The following is a 19,297-nucleotide window of genomic DNA, read 5'->3' on the forward strand; positions in this document are numbered from 1 at the left end:
CCAGTGACATGTGTGTAATCATCTAAATTGTACAAATTGTTTCCTTAGAATGGGCCCTTTATATTTATTTTTCGAGCGGGTCCTCTATACAGAGGCCGCCATGTTTTTTACAATGTTTTTATGACGGCTGCCAGTGGTTCTCTTTCATGTTCGGAAGGGGAGGTTGAGGTGAGGGGTATTCAGCGGCAACATGCAACTTCACCACTAGATGTCACTAAATTCTACACACTGAACCTTTAACAGCTGAAAGAAAGAATAAGATGATCTTATATGATTCACACATACACACACAGCAGTACACATCCGCTAACCCTAGGACTTCAATCAACTTCCATCCATACTAAAAACGGAAGAAGGATCTCAGAGGGAATGGAAAAATATATATAATATAATGATAATAGTTGCTTATCAATATCAAATCATCTTTATCATATTTGGTATATTGCACAGTCTTGGCTTGGTGTTAATTGTTTAGATTGTCATGTCATGTTATGACATATTTGAAATTAATTGGTTGAAATGTTTCTCAGGTAAAAACAAGTCCCTTGGTGTTTTAATTCTCTGGTTTTTGCTCTCACAATTTGAGCTGTCATAAATCACTTGTTAAACAAAGCACTGATATATGGAGGATTGCCTTCCCTCACAACTTCTCTTTTCACATTTATATTTACAAATAAATAAATGTTTGAAGAAGCCTATGGTCAAACACTGTCACAAGTCAGGAAAAAAGTGAAAGAAAGAAAGATGACTATGAACGTTTAAGAGAGAACTTGTTACACTCACTCTTCAAAATGTGTTTTCCATGTAAAACTTTATCGCCTGGTTAATTTATTTTCTTTGATTATGATTATGAGACTTTTTTTTGGGACTGGATCTCACCTGTGATGGCCCCCTCACTGCTCCCTGTAAAAGAGTTGTGTCACGTATAGGGGGAGTCTGGAGATATGCTGCCCTGCGCATGGAGACACAATTGGGTGGAGCCCCTGCAGCAAGGGAAGCCGGGGAAGGGGGCGGGTGTAGGGAGGGAAATGTTTGAAGGGGTGGTTACACAGGGAGCAGAGGCATTTGAGTCAGGGCACACATGCCTCAGCTGTGAGAGGCCCTTCTCCCCTTGGCTGGCTGGCATCCCAGAGCAGAGGCAGAGAGAGACAGAGAGGGTAGAGTGTGAGAGACGGAGGGTGAAGAGAAAGTTAAAGTGGAAATTAGACTAGGAAAAGGCAAACAAGTGGAACTGAAAATTGAAAAAGCGTCAGGGACTGAGTTTCTGTGCAGAGTGGCTCCTGCAGGTTTTTTTTCAGTTGTGTATTTTTATCTGTAGTTGGCGTGCAAGCGATTTGACAGCCATGGCAGGCACAAGTGTCATGAAGGAGCACACAGCCCTGGCAGAGGTGGCTTACGACGATGAGGAGGTAGCTCTGGTGAGTGCCGCCACGGAGCCGGCAGTAGATGATGATGATGATGACGACGTCCCCTCAGAGGACGGGAACCTGGTGCTGGTCTCCGGAGGCCCGAGTGAAGCCCAGATGAACGGGGTCATGGTCCTGTCCCTGCTCGACAAGATCATCGGCGTGGTCGACCAGATCCAGCAGACCCAGAATGGCCTCGAGGCCCGGCAGGAGTCCATGGAGAAGTCTGTGTCGACCATCCAGGGGGAGCTGACCAAGTTGTCCAAGAACCACGTGGGGACCGCCAACGCGGTCAACAAAATGCTGGAGAAGGTACGCAAGGTCAGCGTCAACGTCAAGACGGTGCGCTCCAACCTGGAGAAGCAGGCGGGCCAGATCAAGAAGCTGGAGAGCAACGAGAACGAGCTGCTGAAGAGACGCAACTTCAAAGTCCTCATCTACCAGGTGATTGGGGGAGAAATTACTGTGTGTGTGTTCCTGTACTTATATATTTGTGAGGACCATTTTAAGCATAGAACCTACAGAGTGAGGATATTTTTTGTAAAGTAAGGACATTTTTGCCAGTCCTCACTTTTTCAATGTGATTTTTGAGGGTTAAGACTTGGTTTTAGGCTTAGGGTTAGAATGAGGTTTAGGGTTAGGGTTAGGGTTAGGCATTTGTTTTGGATGGTTAAGGTTAAGGTTAGGGGCCAGGGAATGCATTATGTCAATGAGTGTCCTCACTAAGATAGAAGTACAAACGTTTGTGTGTATTATATGTCTCATCATGTAATAGCAAATATTTGTTTGAGAATGTGATCATCAGTTTACATGTGGTAATTAATGTTAATGCGCTACAATGACACTCACAGTCCTGGCCGCATTCCCCACATTACAAAAGAAAGTTTTGAGTAAGTGTGAAATGCACCTGAAAAGCCATCGGACCCTGAGTGCAAGAATTTGACATCATCTCACCAGAGAGAGTCTGAGTCACACAGTCGCTGTGACACGAGTTGGCCCTCAATAAAAACTAAGTCAATGAATCCTACCCTTGATGAATCTAAACTGCTAAATAGCATCACACAGAAAGAGGCTTGTGTACGTCAGCACAAAGTGTAGCCTCCAAAATGACCGTAAAGTTAAATCACCACAAACTGAGCTGCTGTGGAGCTTTGATTAATGCTTTGACTGCTGCATTCGTTTTAGCCTGGTGTTCCAAATAAACTGGCACCTGAGTGTATTTTCCCAGTGGTTCCACCTCGGCGGTTTCCATGACATAAATGCCGGGATCACTTTTTCCTGAAACTTGAATGAGGCTGTGATATTTGCGAGGCGTCCGACACTGCGCTCCTCTATTTAGAAGCTGTTGTGTAATCTGTGCTAATGCTCGCAATGGAGAGCCAGACTTCCATGGGGGAAAAAAACAAGGCAGGTATAGTGACCTCTCTCACTCCACAGGACTTCATGATTACCCGATGAAACTAAAGGAAGGCCTGTGGGCGTAAATAAAAATACAAGCCTCATAAACACTGGCATGATGGGGCCACTCGAGACAGAACCAACGCCCCAACCTCCGAGTGGCCAGAGGGCAGATAGTTGGCAGGCCCGCTCACTTGTAAGATGAAGATGGAGTTTTCATTATGAAGATTTCTCAGAAGTGGGACACATTTAAAACTCATACATGCGAGGAGCTCAGATCTGCACTTGAATAGCTAAAAGCATGCGTGTTCATATTGGGAGAATTCAACGGTAGTTAAAGAAGCAGTTCAGTCAATGAATGTCTTGGGTGGGCGGGGTAAGCAGGACACATGATTAAACTTGAGAGGAGTGGGTAGGTTTAAGTACCGCTGTGCATTTGAGCCTTGTTGAGCCGCCCCTTTTTCGACATGGTGTCATGTCTGGCTGCTAAACCTGCACAGCAGCAGGTATGCTTCGGTTTATTTTGCGCGTGAAAAGGTCACGTGTCGTATGATCTGAAATTTGCCGGCACGAATCAAAGAAAATGCCTGTTCGTCAGCGTTTGCACATCACATCATAACATTTGCCATCTTTGCTGGCTGGTAAAGGGAAAAGATTTTCTTTAAAAGCGTTCGTAACAGTGAATCTTAGAGTTGCAAGCCTCTCGTGAGTCAAGCTTTTCTCGGTCTACACTGGCAGGCAGAAACTTTTTCACTTCCCCCTCCAGGGAGGTCCACAGTGGGAGCAGGTTTCACTATCGGCATCTAGCAGAAATCCAATCATCGACACTAAATTACTAAATTACTATTTAAGCAGGTGCTTCCTGCTGTTTAAGCCTCTGTACAGTATAAACCCTTTCACACGAAGGTCTGCAAGCAGTTGTCAGTGCAGGACTCTGAACATTAATGTAGTAAACAGTCTGCAGATTCGGATGTTGTTTCCAGATCTTGCGCTATTTATGAAGTTTGACATTTGAAGGCTTTTATTCTGAGTTTGGATTGTATTACAACCGGCAGAGAGCCGGCATAAACCAGTCCCTGTTTGTGTTATTGCAACTTGAATGCTCTTATCTCTGTCTAAAGTTGGTCTCTGTCACGTTTACGAAGCAGTTGTAAGAGCGGTGCACAGCTTCCATTCCACAGTTGCCGTTTTGGGCTCCCACGGTCTATATTTACTGCCAGAGGATGGCTGCGCCGTGTCCGGTTTAATTGAATGACAGACGGGCTGCTTCAATATTGGCAGCATTGCAAATCAACACTGGCTCACCGACAGGTTTCACCACTTTCCGCAGTCTGTTTGTGTGCTAATGTGTTAGAGTGGGATAAGTTTAGAATTAGGTTAAGGATGAGATCAGGGTTAGGCTTCTATATGGTTAGGGAAATAATGCAAGCTAGTTCAGTGTCCTCACAAGTTTAATTATACCAGTGTGTGTGTGGGTGTGTGGCCATTCCTCACCAGTACTTGCTTTCAACCACAAATTTAGTGTCAACTGAGGTCGAATTTGAGTAAGACAAGTGACTTTGTGAAGCCAACACTGCCTCTCACTATGGGTGCCATATTTTTTCTCTACTGTCACTCCGACTGCGAACTCTGAGAATAACCGCATACTTCAGGATTCTAGCAGGAAAGATTTTGACAGTGGTGCTTTATAATTAACTCTGCGATGTTGGTGGCACACAGGACCCCCCGGCAACAGCAGGGTGTGGCAGTCAACATGTATCAGCAGGGGTGGAAGTACTCATAACCTTTACTTAAGTAAAGTAACAACACCACAGTGTCGAAAATACTACACAAGTAGTATTACAGGTAAATAGATTTTTTACTTAAATAAAAGTGGATATTAGCAGCATGTCTAAAAAGTAAACGTGCAGAATGGACCGTGTCAGAATCATTTATATTATATTATGGGATCATAACTATTGATCATAGACTGTGTACGAAGATGTAGTCTGTTCAGTAGTGATCGTGGTGTGTTACCATGGTATCGAGACTCCACTGATACACGCGCTCGACCAATCGCAAGTCAGTCTCAGCTGTCAATCATGACCTGTCCCATCATTTCAATAGCCTCAAATAACGAATTAAAAGTAAGCTTATCGAAACATGAACACCTGAACAAACATCAGTGTGATAAGAGCAAACTAAAATGACAGCAAATGTATTTAACGTGTAGTTTGGCCCATGTTCCATCCTCTAATATGGAGGAGGCTGAGTTTATGACCCTTACTGCAGCCAGCCACCAGGGGGTGGTCCAGATGATTTGGCTGCACTTTTGAGGAGCTATCATGTCGTCCATCTTTACATACAGGCTATGTTATTGGTCAGTTTGAAGGTATCACCATTACTAGCTGGTAAAGGGGATAATTTGAACTATTACTGTTGGGAAGCTTAATTAAATAATAATACATCCTGTTTCATTAGTGGATTATATTTGGTTAATGAGTAAAATTTGTCTGCAAAGTAACTAGTAAAGCTTTTAAGTAAATGTGGTGGAGTTAAAAGTACAATATTAGCCTCCAAGTCTGAGAATAAATAAAATAAATATATTTGAGTAAAGTAACTTAAAATTATAATTAAAAGTACAGAACTTGAGTAAAGGTACTTAGGTAATAGTCGCATTTCCCCACTGCATTTCAGACATGCATGACAATATGTGGTTTCTCATGAACCAGCCTCCCTGTGATCCCACTTACACAGAGAACATTCTCACTAGAACCCTAAATGTGCTTCCTCTTGTTACAGTTAAAGGATTGTAATTACATTTTGGGAGTTTAGAATTTGAAAAGTGTGTGAGATACAACTGGGTGGTGTCTCTCTGCAGCTGTGACGCTGATCTTTTAGAATAACAAACCTCTGACTGTGAGTGTCCGGCTGCATGAGGCACCACCGGCCTGTCATCGCAGCTCAAATGGTGAGCGAGTCCTGTGTTGTTCACATCCCCTCTCATTGTGTTTCATATGGTATTCTTGTCCTTAATAGACCAATCCTTTCTTCATGAGAATCAAACCCAGCCATTCCAATTGAGCGCAAGTTTATTTCCTTATTTAGTCTCACTTTGGCACGCATGTGACTATTTTAGCCTCTGAGGCCTCATTGCCTGTTGTAGTGTTTGTTGACAGCAGAAATTGTCAGGAAATGAACCGAGATGGAAGCTGATAACAATAACAAGACTCAGTTCTGGTGAAACGGTTTATAGAGGATACCAAGGCTTTTATGATGTTTGATTGTGGTAATGTAGGGAATATATATGTGTCGCTCAAGAGTTTTTTTTGTTTCCGCAGCAGCCCTATATTCCACTAAGGATGTTGAGTTTGTCTTTAGGGACAGCTAAAAGGTGTTGATTAAAATTAACTAATACATTTTCTTTTGTGGATTATTTTCTCAATTAATAAAAAAATATTGTTTTGTCAATAAAATGTTGGAAAATAATTAAATATCAATTCCCAGTAAATTTTTTCACATGTTTGCTTATAGTTGTCCAACAGTCCACTTTGTTGTGAAACATCTTAAACATTGACCACCAAATCCACATTGCTATATCAGATAACAAATTATAAAATTATAAAAGAAGATGTAAGATCATTTTGTGTTTATCGATACTCGATTAATAATCAGTATTGTTATTTAAAAATCAATTCAAACATTTAAATAATATTCAGCAGAATCGCATAGTAAAACTGCAAAGATAAGTCTTTGCAGTTTTACTATGCAATTCTATTAATAGATTAATATCAAATTAATTGGCAGCTATTTTGCATATCAATTTATCATTTTTCAAGTTAAAAAAATTCCAAATATATGATGATTGCAGCCTCATAAAAACTGAGAATTTGCTTCTTTTCCTTAAGTTAAATTCAGTGAATTGAACATCTTATGGTTTCAGAGAAACTAAGACATTTGATGACATCAACTTAGGCTGTAAGAAGTAATGATTGGTGATTTTCACTGTTTAGTAGCATAAATTATTAATTGAAAAAAGAATATTCAGATTAATTGATTGAAAGAAGCCCTACATCTTCATACTCAGTTGATTAACATAGTTCCAGTGCGACTTCAAACTGTGACTAAAAGCGACAGGGGTCACGTGTGTGTTTCATAATGCTCATTAACTGTTGGATTATGCAAATGAGTCCCGTTTGTGCAACGTGATAGTGTTTATCCATCCGAGTGTGAGACGGTTCTGCTCTGTGTCTGGAAACAGAGCGTTTGGCTGCCGCTCAAGGACATTGATATAGCCATGTGCTCAACTCTATCAGGAAGATGTAAGACTTCTCACTTTCAGTCTACTTATTCCACACCGACTTCACAGACCTTCCAGAGCTCAGGTTGCAGCCAACAAGCCCCAGCCCCAGCCCAGGTTTCTTTAATGGCTACAGCCCAGCCCAGACTATGTGTAATAACTCACTTCCACTTTCTGCAGACACAGTGATCCAGCTAAAGCTTCTGGCCGCTCCAGCTCTCTGAATATTTGTTTCTAGGCACAAATCAGATCTGGGCCTCAGTACAGAGAAGGTATAATCATGAAGTGCTTTGCCGACCCCTTGCAGGCGAGAGTGAGCAGCTGGGGAGCAGCAGAAGCACACGCCTGTAGCAGCACCAACTTAGAGTTGTGATTCATCCCGTTGGCATCTCTGTGCTTATCCTGCCATCATGCCCACTTGTTCCTCTCCCCTCTTCTCAGTTGACTCCCACTATCGACTAAGCCCACAACCCCCACTTAGAAGCGACGGTCACAGCTCATTCAGTACTTGCTTGCTTACGGTACTTGTTCACTATGTTGCCCTCCTCTAGTCTCCCCTCTCTCTCTCTCTCTCTCACCTCTGCTGCTCTCCTCTTTTACCAGGCCACTGGAAAGATATCTGGAAGGCTCCACATTTCACTATTGCATGTCAGCTGCTATGTCGAGCTAGCCAGTCCATTTCCAGTGCTCAGTGGTGTGTGTGAGAGCCACTGCGTGAAAAAAGTTGTCTAAAGGTTGTGCTCAGATAATGGCATACATGATACAGAGAGACATTTCAGATATACAGTGTGTATTACAGTAAAGACTTTGTTGGAAGTAAAGATTGTGTACTATTACTTTCAGCCAACAATCATTCAGGACCAGGTATCAGAGAAAACAGCCAAGAGACCACAACCCAAGATTCTTCTGAAGTTTGTTAAGGGAATAGTTTGTCATTTTGGGAAATATGGTTGTTAATTTCTTTGTAAAGGGTTTGATTAGAAGGGTGATACCACTCTCGGATGGGTACGGTAAATAGGAAGGTACCACAGGCAGATGTTCAGATAGCATTATATTTTGTTAAAAATCTGTTAGACGACAGAAGAAATCATACTACTCTTGTCCTGATATATGCCGTGTAACATAAATGGCTGAATTTAAAAAAGAGAATAGCTCAGTTTAAAGACTTTTAACTTTGTCCAAACATTTTGTCCTGTTTGTTTTACACTTTTGCCCCAAAAGCATGAAAATGACCCTCATCTATCTTCATAATTACAGTGCAGATTTGATCTTCTTATCTAACTTATCTAATTGTATTTCTCGAAATGTTGAGCTATTCCTTTAAAATCAATCTTTTATTTCCTCTGAGCGTCCCATCCCTCTCATCTCATTTCATTCAACGGGGTTCAGCGACATTTTGGAGCCAGAACTACGTTTCATTCGGCACGACTGGTCAAATCCTGATTCTCTGATCCTATCTCTTTCTCGTCCCCTTTTCTTTTTTTTTTTTTACAAAGTCCCACACTTTTCATTCATGGAATAAGGAACCAGTGAGTTCAACCCATTGCAAAAACAAACATTTTTAGGGGTTTGTTTGTATTTCTTTTATATTTGGGAAAGATCCAAACCATTGTCCTTTCATTAACAACTCATGTACCGACCAGCTTCCTCTGCCATTGTTCACTTTGCGTTTGTAATGCAAAGATGAATTTTCAAGCTGATCTGGTCATAAGAAAATGTGTTTTCATTAAAAACACCAACAGTTTTGAACAGTTACGGCTGTTGTAAGGATTGCTGTGGCCTTCCTGGTCTGGTTTATATTCACTTATAACACATGTGCACCGTGACTCACTTTTCCACATGGAGTGTGTTTGTGTGAGTGTGTGCGTCTGAGATATAGGAAGTGGATTTTCTGATAGTGTTACTGTAGCCTTTCCCGTGCTGCTGTCATAAGGCTATAGAGCGTGTACAGCAGAAAGAAGATCCCTGCTGTTCCAGCACATGAAAACACTGCACGTGTCTGCGTACAAATTTTATTATTGACTATAAATAGATTTATATGATATGTCTGCTGTATTCGTTTTGTTGGACCTGTAGCAAAAAAGGCTCCTTGCTTCATTCATTTGTCATTTTATTTTCTTATAATAAGGAAATACAGATTTTAGCAAAAACTAAAACAAACTTGATTTAATGGGCCTTTTCACACTAGACATTTTCGACGTGTCACAGTAGAAAAAGTACAGGTGTAAATAATAAAATGAGCGATGGCTGAATTCCATTTAGCTGCTTCATCTTCAGGGTCCTGGTGTTTTTCATGCCGGCTCAGTGACTCATAGTCATGTGTTAATGGGACAGAGCCAGTGTGAACGTTATGAGTAACCCCTGTACTTTTTCTACTGAGACCTATTCATACTTTTTCATGTCATGTTGGGTCTATTGGTTTTCCATGATACTTTCATACGTTTGGGTGAAATGACCGTGACACATTCTATGTGGTATTAAAAAATTGTTCAAGATTTTAATTTAACTTGGATTGATGTTGGTTTATTGGTCTGTGTTGCACTTAAAAAACCCAAACTAGCTCCAAGTGAGTCACCATCAAAATCTGCTTGTTGTTTGCATACACAAGCACATCTGCATGTATCCAGCAGTCCAGCTGGTTTGCTGTGAGATGTTTCTCCTGCTCCTCTATATTACATGTTCCTACCGCTCCTATCAGAATAACTACATTTGCATTCCCCGACGCCTGATCTCAGGTCGCAGCTGCCCTCCCCTCTCACCGCACATCCCCATCCCACCAGAGCAGACAGGATTTACCAGCTGGGACACCGATCAGATCGCCGTCTCGATTTTGAACGGTTGTAGTTTTCATCCAACTTCTTGGCTGGCAAACAGAAATGTGTCCTCATCCCTCACCACAACTCAGTGGAAGCTGCTGATTCTAAAAATTTGCAGGCACGCCCTTCATCTACAAGGCCGTCGCCAAAATAAAAAGTTGGCCTAATTATCTGAGTGGCTTTACTGTATTAAGATACGCTACTACTATTTTGCTTTTGATTATAAATACACCCTCAGCAGTGCAGTGGAATGGTGCAGTGTCCTGTTTCATTGAGTGGGTGTGAATTTAGGAATCAGCAGCACCAATTAACTGACTAATTGCATTTACACGTATTTCCTGATAAATGTGTGTTTGACCATGTAGTGTCAGTTTTTGGATGCATGCTGTACTTTCCATACCACAGGTATCTTGTAATTTTTCAGTTTTTACCGAAAGTGAAAAGATTTCACAAGGACAACAGTTCCCAGCTCAGTCTTTGCACAGTTTTTAACACCTGAAAACTGGAGGTGAACATTTAAAAACTGCTATCTTCGTACCACCTTCTTGAAAAGGGTTTGTTTATTTTAATAATAAAAAAAGTTGCTGTTAAAGCAGAACCCATACATGTTTCTATTAATATTCCTCACTGTTATTCCTGTAACCTAATACGTTGCGTGTGAAAGTGAAGTTTGGTGCTGCTCACTGCTCCTCTGGCAGCTCGCTGTTCTTGTCACTGACATGTGAGTTATAGGCTGTCACAGGGAGCGTGTCGGCGTGGAAACACCTCAGGATTAGATTTTGCATGCACAGGGATGTTTAGGATGTTTAAACTATTAATAATACAAATAGTACTTAAGTAATCTGTGGGTTAGGGTTAGAGAGGCGAAAGTTGAGGATAAATGTTTGACTATATTTGAAAAACGTATCCTCGTTTTTATATCGTGCACATTTTCTCTGGGAAGGCTGGAGTTCTTTTTATTGCAAGTTGATAATGAGGCTCCAGTCTTATGTTACAGTGAAACTATTTACACACCTGATAAACAAACACAGAATAAAACCAGTCAGTTTTTCCATCTAGAATATCTCGGCCTCATTTTTCAATCCCACACAGACAACTGCTTATTTCAGAGCAAAGCATTGTGGGTGATTGGCTGCACGCCTTCTTTCCCATACCAGGTGTTATTTGGCAGGAGTTATCAGTCATTTATCATTACATCGGCCTAATGTTACTCAGTAGTTAAAGTTTCCTAAAGCTGGGCCCAGTGCTCTGCTCACTTGAGCCACGTATCACATTACCCTTTAAAGCGATTATTTGTATTTCGCACGGTTTAAAAAAACATATACAATATCTGCAACATACCACCACGACTGTACTACTTTTTCTTTCTTATAATTAAATCAATCCAAAAATTGTATAAATCTTTATGCTCAGCGCAGTAGGACGTGCAAACTTGAGTGTCTGATTTGGCTGAAACTTCCTGTACCTCTCTAGTGTCAATATGGACGGCCCCTTCAGTGAAAAAAAAGGGATTAGTCACTACTGTGTATAATATGTTCCAGCTCTGCGGCTGCCGCTTCACACAGAGACGTCAGTGGAAAAGCTCATTTTCTATCTTTGCATGAGACTGACCCAGGGATTCCAGCGGTTTCAGAGGCATGGATGTGGGAAGGGTGAGCTGTGGAAAAAGGGCTTCCCCCTCGGGGTTCCTGTGTGTGAAATCACACATCACTGTGACAGAGAAGCCAAGGAACTCTCTTCCTGTGGCGTGCCCCTAACATGACATCGCCATGGTGGCTATGTGGTGTATACAGAGGCCTTCTCTTTGAAGGAATCTGTGGATAGACAGCGGGACTGGTTAATATTTCCGTCGCCCACGGGACATTTAATAATGTAGAATACGAGAGCTTCGTGAAACAGAAATTGCTTTGTGTAAACTCCAATCTGCCTGAGGTTGTAGGCGGCTGGTGCTGTCCTCTGTGAATTGTGTGAGGGGGTGGGAGGCTTCAATATTAATGACCAGAGCACATTAGCGTCCTTATTTTAGCCTCCGAGCTCTCGTCAGGGAGCAGAGCATCAGGATTCTGGCCTGCATGCGCAGGACTCGAACACGCAAACCTCCACCTCCGTTTCATTTCAATCTCTCAACCTGGCCTTGCACCCATCCCGGACTGGCACACGGGTCAGTGACATAACTCATTGTGAAGCTAAGTGCACAGCTGCAGAGCACTGGACAGGATAAGGCAGCTGCTCCTGTGACTCACCGACAGGCCTTTCATCACACTGCCTCAGAAGGAACGGTGTGTGTGCCTGGTCTACACACGCACTATCCTGTAGGTGGATTTAGGTTGTGAATGTTGTGTCAATAAGATTTCTTACTTAGACAAGAATCAGCATCGATACATTTCCTAGCTGCTGCCAATATTAGTTATTGATGAGCAGTAATTTGGGGAATAATCTGTTTATCGCCAAGGAGGTTAGGTTTTCATCTGTTTGTTAGTTAGCATGAAGGAAGATTACCATGAAACTTGTTGGAAGGATGTAGCATGGGTCAGGTAAAAACACATTCAATTGGTGCAGATCGGGATCAGGGGGCTGATCCAGGATTATTTTTTCTCTCTTTCTTTAACATTGTGGGCGTTTTTCTAATATTTCACTAATTTCATTGAGAATAAATCTTGAGAAAGATAAATAAATCAGACATGTTTAGGGATTGATGTTTGACAATTGGGTGAAGTTCCAAATAAAAATCCGGATCTATTAAAATTGAATGTGGTTTCATTGACTGTTGGGCCTTGGCAGAAATATGTGCTCTTTTTTATGATAATTGCATGTATTTTTTAAACATAATATGGCTTCATATATAAAATGTGTTTAAGTCTGATTACTATAACGTGAACAGATTGTTATTTTAATGCAAGGGCTATTCATTTGTATTACTGCACATAACACGAACTGTGACCCACAAAACCAACTTACAATGAGTAGTGATGATAAAAGAAACACCCAGAGCAGAAAACATGGTAATTTGTGTGCAATCAGGAAACCGCCTTCTTCTGACATCTTTTTAATCTGGCTCAATAAAGTTACCTGCTGAAACAGCCACTTCATTCATCTATTGATGCGTATGGCTCTCATTGTGCATGAGGACATTTTTCATTATAAGAAACAATATTGAACCAGGTGGATTAATGGAAGCCTTGTAACTGATATAGAGACAGAGAATGTGATAGGGGAAAAAAGTGAAATGCCAGTGGCTTTAGTCAAAGCCGCTGTGTTCTATACACTGTGCTCTGTTGTCCATGGTTACAGCAAAGTCCTTTTAGGCAGGACTCATCATTCTACTGCCGTCTTCGCAGTTATTTCAGGATAAGGCCAGGTTCCTGTCAGGATGAATGGAGAGAGAGACATAGCTGCTCCTCCAATGGTCACCAGCGCATAAAACGTACATGTAAATCCAATACTGTCTCTGGTTAAAGCCTGAGCCCTTGTATGAGTCAGATAGAACATTTTGCAATTGATAATATTTCGACAACAGAAAAACAATGCTGTTTTACACAAACACTTTAAATCCAAGGATTCTTGAAGGATTGTTCTTCACTGTAGACTAACAAAATTATTTTGATTATTTTGATTATTCTCAATTCTGAGATGATGTCTCTTTACTTCTTGACCTGCTTCCTGCATCTTTTCCCTAATTATACATTTCTGGCTCTCTCGATAATAGCTGTTGTCGAAGCTGTTTACCAAACTCTCTCTCTCTTATCTGCTGGGACTTTTTAATTGCATCTCCTGTGTTGTGCCTCCTTCTGAGAGACTGCTCAGACAGGCGGCTCAGTGGAGAGACGGCTTGTCTGAACAAATAGAACAAATAGAGAGGTAGAGTCCCTGATTATCAGAAGCTTTTCCATGAGGTATGTATGATTCATGCTATTTGGAGGAAAGAAACATTAGCAACAGACCCTCTCATTGAGGAGAGCGCACACACACTCACTGAGTTCTGACTTTTCCACTGCTGGTAAATGGAAGGAGAGAGGAAGGCAGCACAGAGACGCTAATGGACCCGACCATTCCTCACAAGGTTCTCTTGGTTTGTAATCAGTCAGGGAAACCCAAACAGGGTTTGCTGATATAATCACAATTTCCCCAAATACAGTCAAGTTTTAAGAATGTAAACAGCAAAATGTTCCAACAAGCAGCGTCTCTGTTTTCAGTTACACGTTCCCACGAGCCATGAGAGCCTAATAAAAGACTGTAAGGTTTTGAAATGTAACTAAAAAGTATTAGCTCATTACAGAGAGTAGTATTATATAACGAACATGATGCTGGAACATGTCGTAATTTCCCTGTGTTGTATGACTTCACTGCTGTTTCTCCGTTGGCTGTGGAAGTTTCCTGCTCCGGGATCAGAGCTGCCACTTCTTATGAAAGGTGTTCACAGTCTGGCTTCATGGAAAAAACTGTGTTTACTGTGTGCGTGAGGTCGGACGAATACTTGTGCATTTAATGGTTACTTTCTCCACGAACATAACAGATGCATTTGTATATAAATATATTTTTAAAATGTAAAAGTAACACATTGGCTTTCCATTTTAGCCCTCCAGCCAAATTTACCCCAGAGCAGAAAACAAGCTTTGCCAGGGACATATGAGTTCACTTGAACAGCTTCCTACACAGCTATGGAGTACACAGTAGTTTTTTTATGTATGTCATTCTGCTGTGGGCACACATGTTTACTATGTGGGGCTTATCTTTGAAATCTTTTAAGTTTTAGGAAAATATCAGGTCACTTTTCAGGGCTTTTTGTATTTGCCCATTTCCATTTTTATGAGTCTACATTGTTCTGGTCATACATATGGAAAAATGTTGCTCACAGATTACAAAATATCTCTCATCAATGCTACTGTTACACATCATGTCTGCAAAGCAGGTGCAGCATTTGTAATGCGCTCAGAACAACTGACAGCCTCCTGTCGGGATATTGTTGTTGAGTTGTCAGCTGTTTATCCGGCTAAACTTCACCCGCCCATCAGAGACGGCGTGAGGAGGTGGTCGCCATGGTGACCGAGCGCTGTGTTTATCTGTTGCTGTGCAGGGAGAGGGGAGGGGTGTTGTGTGGCCGGGCTGAATGCTGCGGTGGCTGGTAGCCAGAGAATGGTAGATGGTATCCAGAGAGAGGGAAAGGCCAGCCCAAAATAAACCTATAGAGAGCAGGTCCACACCGCACGCAGCACCAGATAAGGAGGCACAATCTGTATCATGACAGGACTGTATGGCAATATTTGAACTGGCCAGGGAGATTTGCCACTCATGTGACCTGACAGGTGTCTGTCTGTCATAAATCAGATATCACGATTAAAATCCTATTTGCTGTGTATTTTTCAACACTGCACATTACTGATGTCTTAATACAACAAACCGCACTCTAACAAGTTATTTATTGTTGTAGATTTAGCACATGAGCACAGCTGCCCTGATCAGTGAGGCCCCCAGTTTCCGTCTTGCATGGCCGTCCATACCATTTACTGCAAGTCATTCCCCTGATCTCTTTCCCAGCAATCAGTGTCTGTCCTCGTTGTAACTATCAAATAAGTGCCCTAACTAGAATGGCACTAGAGTACATACCTCTACCCTTCACAGTCCCCTTATGAATTCACTAGATATAGATTTTTATTTGGATCTGCACCAAATTTACACACACACACTCATAAATATCAGTCCATTAGCTTGCATGATTTTCTCATCAGGATCCATGAATTATTCTCTGAGAAATCAAAGAAAATGTTGCAAAACGCCCTATCACACAATGTTTGAGAAAGTGGGAAAAAATATCCTGGACCTCCTCATCGCAAATAAAAATACTAAAACAAATAAACATTCTTGATATATAATCCTACATTGGAAACAGATTTTTATCAACTATAACTGAAGTATTTTCACCTGCGTTTTCTTCACATTTATCTCTTTCTTCACATTATAAGTCTTGATATCCCCAAAACTCAGACGTACACTGACTACCTCTATCTGTGTTGGCTCTGAGTGATGTGAATCTAATCTTTATCCTCAATGTCCTGCATGTTTAAATGGCAAATACCTCTATGGCCGGAGTTTCAACATTTCAGGTTTTCATTTAAAAGTGGATACAGTCATCGTCTGTGTGACACACGAGATGATGAAACGAAGGCGAGGTGTTTAAATACAAAACAAACAATACAGCCACATAAATTAGAACCCGAAATGATTTCATCTGAAGAGACAGCTAGGCGTGGGGAAGGAAGAGTGATTAAATGAGACTGGATGATGAAGACGTGCGCTTGTGTCAGAGGTGGTGCGTTAATTCAAACTGTTGATGTGGCGATGGTGATTAATTTGACGGCATAGTGCTGCTTTATGAGGCTGTTTGTTTTTACAATCTGCCCAATGAATAGGTTGGAGACAAACAGACATGTGCAATGAGCCAGTACTGTAGATCTATTTCAACTGAGCATACTGTATGTGGCTCCGGTCTATATGAGGCAACAGGCACAGAGTGTAACCACATTAAGCCACGTAAGGTCAATACTGGATAAAAAGAAGTAGAGAGATAATCCTAACATTGAAAACCGTCTACCTGCTAATAAAGACACAGACATCGATCCAAGATATTTTCTTTCTTTTTTTATTTTAGAATGTTTTAGGTTATTTGCATTGAAGACCTGCTGTCTCTTAATATTTTAGTCAAACATTTTACTAATCAAACAAGTCTGAATACTGTTTTAAAATTATCTTCTACCAGGATAAGACTGAAAAAATAATTTAATTAAACAAAAAGACCAATAACATTAATTCAGGATATCAGTATCATCAAACATTCACCAGTATAACTGTAGTTCATACTGTACAATGACATGGGGAGCTCCTGGTTACAAGGCGTTGGTGACTCAAACTCTATACTCTATAAAATCCAAAGAGAAGCAGTGAGGTGTGGCACCGAGGTGCAGCAGGGTGGGGCCACTAATCCCTCCAGGGGGGGTCACAGACATCCCGTTCCGAGGGATCACATTCTTTGCCTCGAACCTCTCCTCCCTGAGTGGATATCTGGTGCCACAGTGTGGAAATATGGTTGCTGCAGTGCTGATTGATTGGCAGCTGTCAGCGTTACAGCAGTGTAGTGCTGTGTGAACGAATCATGTTGTAAAGTCATGGAAAACATGTCATGGAAAAGCCTCTGTGTGAGAATTCAAATGTAAATTTGGCAAATTGGTTTGACAACATAGGGAAACGTTTCTATATCGCTGTATCTAGGTTTTTCATAATTAACTCAAAAATCCCCTTGTTTTAAAAAAGCCCTATTTAAATTAAGTTTATTATTATTATTATATTTGAACAATTGTGAAGTTGCTGTACTGCTTTGCTGTGTATTCTCAGCCTAAATTGAATACTGTTCCAACCACAAAGTCCTTACAGACAAGTGAGAGCATTATAAATTATCGAACCTTTGTAATTCATAGATAATCTATGTTTTATTCGGACGAATAACCTAAAAGAACCTGAGAATCTTCTTTACTTATCTTTTAGACTGGATGGAAGATTGTGTGATTTAAGATGGTGTAGAGAAGATAACAGCACCGTGGCAGGAAATGCACCTGTGGGCTTTAGTTTCAATATGACTGTGGAGCTGCAGATAGTATAGTTTTTCTTTGAAATCATATCATTTGGGAGATGTGTCATAAAATGCACACAAAACAGAGCTGTTGTGTTTCTTATTATTGTAAGTGTAAAATAAATGGTGATGTGACATTATTGGCACGTGGTAAACACCACTAGATGGCACTCTACACCAGCTAGTCTCACAGACTGTATCGATGACATCAATCTTTGAGCCAACATGCTCATATTTTCTATTTCATTTCTCACCCAAAGGCCATTGACTTCACTTTCTCAAGCTGATAATTTTCACATGACATATTAAATGAAATGCCATGATTTACATGAATCATTCAATACAATCTGTTTAGCATCATAAATGTTCATTTTGTAGTAAATGTCAAAGTGGAAACGTGATTCATTTCACACATTGTGATCTAACGTTTTCCTGTTTCCCTCCTAATTTTCTCCTGCAGGACCAAGTGAAGGCACCAAAGGCAACCAAGGGCAAGACAGCAGAGACAGCAGAGGCCAACGCAGTGGAGGGCCTTGAGCAGATACCCGAGGAGGGACAAGAGGGAGTCCAGGCCAATCTCAATTCAGACGAGGAGGTGGAGATTGAGGAGATTATTGAAGAGTCTCGTACCAAGCGCCTCCAACGCACCACCAAGCAGCAAGTGGACAACATAAAGAAAGCCTTCTCCAAAGAGAAAATGGAGAAGACCAAACTAAAGACCAAGGAGAACTTAGAGAAGACCCGGCAGAGAACCCGTGACAACCTGGAGAAGACAAGACAGAGAACCCGTGACAACCTGGAGAAAACTAAGCACAGCCTGGAGAAGAAGATCGGCAAACTCGGGACCCGCATGACGCCCAACCAGGAGCGCCGGGCGAAGATGAAGACCTCCAAAGATAAGGTCAGCAAGTCCCTAACTCCTGACCACAAGGTCTATGCTCGCTCCAAGACCACTGTGTACCGTGTGCCCCCATTCACCTTCCACGTTAAGAAGATCCGAGATGGGGAGGAGGAGGAGGAGGTGATGCATAACACGGAGATGGAGGAGGTGGCTGAGTCTGAGGGCCACCTGGGGGAAGAGGAGAACGGGCTGGGCGTGCACGTGGAGGTGGAGGAAGGGGAGCTGGTGCGTGTGGACAGCCCAGAGATGGATACTCTGTTGGAGGTGACTGAGGATCTGGTCCTCGTCGAGACAGACCACCTCAAGAAGGCACAACGCGAGTAGAGAGACCCACCTGTGCAGGAAAAGACGAAATTACGAGGAAAGGAAAGAAGCCCTCATGAAGGAATCAATGAAGAAAGGAAAGAAGTCTCAATGAATGAAAGAATGAAGAAAGGAAAGAAATCTCGATAAATTAGTCGAATTACATGGACACAATATTAGTTGTAGAGACATTCTAGACGTGATCACAATCTATGACATGTCATTTTTGTTTTCTGTTCTCTTTTTATTGTACCCAAAATGGATGACTTTCATATTTGCTCCTCTTTGGCATATAAATAAAAAAATCTATTAAAAAACAAAGCTTTCGAAACATGCCCGGCTGACTGGGTATCTTAGACTTGTATGTTTAGAATATTTGCTGTTTGTTGTTGGTTTGATAAATTGAGGAGCGATACAGAAAAAAAAGTTATAAATAGTCTTTGCTATTGAGATGTAATGTATAATATAATATTAACCATGTATGATATGCACATTAATAGGAAGGCTAGCAGGAAGTTGTTGGCAAGATTTACACAGATCTGTGTATTTTTGACTTGGTCAAGCCAGAAAGGC

The 19,297-nt window shown here is 41.4% G+C and overlaps 1 protein-coding gene across 2 annotated transcripts; it reads left to right on the plus strand.

Annotated features, from left to right (window-relative positions):
• Positions 1 to 1,055: 1,055 nt before the first annotated feature.
• cavin1a (caveolae associated protein 1a) lies at positions 1,056 to 19,137 on the plus strand. 2 transcript variants are annotated; one of them, XR_004614642.1, is made up of 3 exons: positions 1,056 to 1,850; positions 17,981 to 18,800; positions 18,836 to 19,137. XR_004614642.1 is itself a non-coding variant. In XM_034592520.1 (2 exons), the coding sequence occupies exons 1-2, from the start codon at positions 1,344 to 1,346 to the stop codon at positions 18,743 to 18,745; spliced, it is 1,272 nt and encodes a 423-aa protein (XP_034448411.1). In that variant the 5' UTR covers positions 1,056 to 1,343; the 3' UTR covers positions 18,746 to 19,137. The 2 variants fall into 2 exon arrangements, 1 of the variants encoding a protein (XP_034448411.1); XM_034592520.1 differs by having other exon boundaries at positions 17,981 to 19,137.
• Positions 19,138 to 19,297: the final 160 nt, after the last annotated feature.

The sequence above is a fragment of the Hippoglossus hippoglossus genome, chromosome 8 (genome assembly GCF_009819705.1).
Source record: "Hippoglossus hippoglossus isolate fHipHip1 chromosome 8, fHipHip1.pri, whole genome shotgun sequence".
In the NCBI taxonomy this organism is placed as follows: domain Eukaryota; kingdom Metazoa; phylum Chordata; class Actinopteri; order Pleuronectiformes; family Pleuronectidae; genus Hippoglossus; species Hippoglossus hippoglossus.